Here is a 1,013-nt window from a genome sequence, read left to right on the forward strand (position 1 = left end):
AAACAGTTTATGTGAATTTAATCGATTCATTTCGTTGGTTTTTGTGATCGACACATCCCAAATGATGGAGTTCTTTTTACACTACATCACCGCGGACATAAAATACAATTTCTGGTGTAAAGAAGATGGTCATCAATTTCGTGAGGTAAGTCAAATTAAACATTCGTTTCTTTAGAAGGAGCGAGAGAAATTCAACGGATTTGTTCGGAAAGTGACCGTTTGATCGTAATTATTTCCAACAACAAGTTGGAATTGCAAAGTAACTGATGGTTTGATGAAAAGTGTTTTTCGGTTTCAATTGTTTCAAACTATTTTTAATTTTCAATACTCTTGAAAAACGAATGAAGTGGATCTTCCAGCCTGGAAGTGTCATTTTGTAGTAAACAGAATTATTCAATTTGTGAAAAGTGTCCAATCAATGAATTCGTTTATTCTCCATCAGGATTGGGTGAAGTGTCGGATAAACGTGAAATATTTCGACTCGCCAAACATTCAAATCAGTTGCTATCCAGTGAACCATTATGAAACGATTCCGCTAAATGTTGACATCAACTTCGCCGACTTTCGTTTCGAAAAAGCCGTCGAAATGTATGGAACCAAAACAAATGCGTTCGTTCTGCTTTGGACGCAGCATGATCAATCGAACGAGTTTTATATTGCCATCGAAGACGAGACGCAGTTCAAAAATTACGAGAGTTACTTGAATAACCTGATGAAAATATGCCGAATCGCTGAAAATGGTAAGTGTTTGGGATTGATAGTTTTATCTACAGTTTTTGGAAAAGAACAGCGAAAATTACAATTCGAAATATGAATCAAATGACCTATCCAAACATCATTTATAGCCTGTAAACTATAGAAATGCCTAATATTCGATTAGCTTCATTCACACCTCGTTCAAAAATTTCAAGTCAAAAAATACTAAAGCATACGTCCGTTTATTTCACAGAACGTCTAGACGCTCAAACTGTCGAGCCGTCATCAATTTCGTACCAAAATGTGGGTGGTTCAAC

General features: G+C 35.9%; 1 protein-coding gene across 1 annotated transcript; it reads left to right on the plus strand.

The window, feature by feature from the left end:
* Window positions 1-12: 12 nt before the first annotated feature.
* On the plus strand, window positions 13-1,006 carry LOC129579801 (uncharacterized; the record flags this gene model as incomplete). The annotated part of the gene is made up of 3 exons (XM_055469978.1): window positions 13-145; window positions 443-740; window positions 950-1,006. Coding segments are annotated over exons 1-3 (439 nt in total), but the record flags the coding sequence as incomplete, so codon positions are not given.
* Window positions 1,007-1,013: the final 7 nt, after the last annotated feature.

This window comes from Sitodiplosis mosellana, unplaced genomic scaffold (assembly GCF_009176505.1).
Source record: "Sitodiplosis mosellana isolate CC-2019 unplaced genomic scaffold, AAFC_SMos_1.0 Smas_scaffold_6562, whole genome shotgun sequence".
Classification (NCBI taxonomy): Eukaryota; Metazoa; Arthropoda; class Insecta; order Diptera; family Cecidomyiidae; genus Sitodiplosis; species Sitodiplosis mosellana.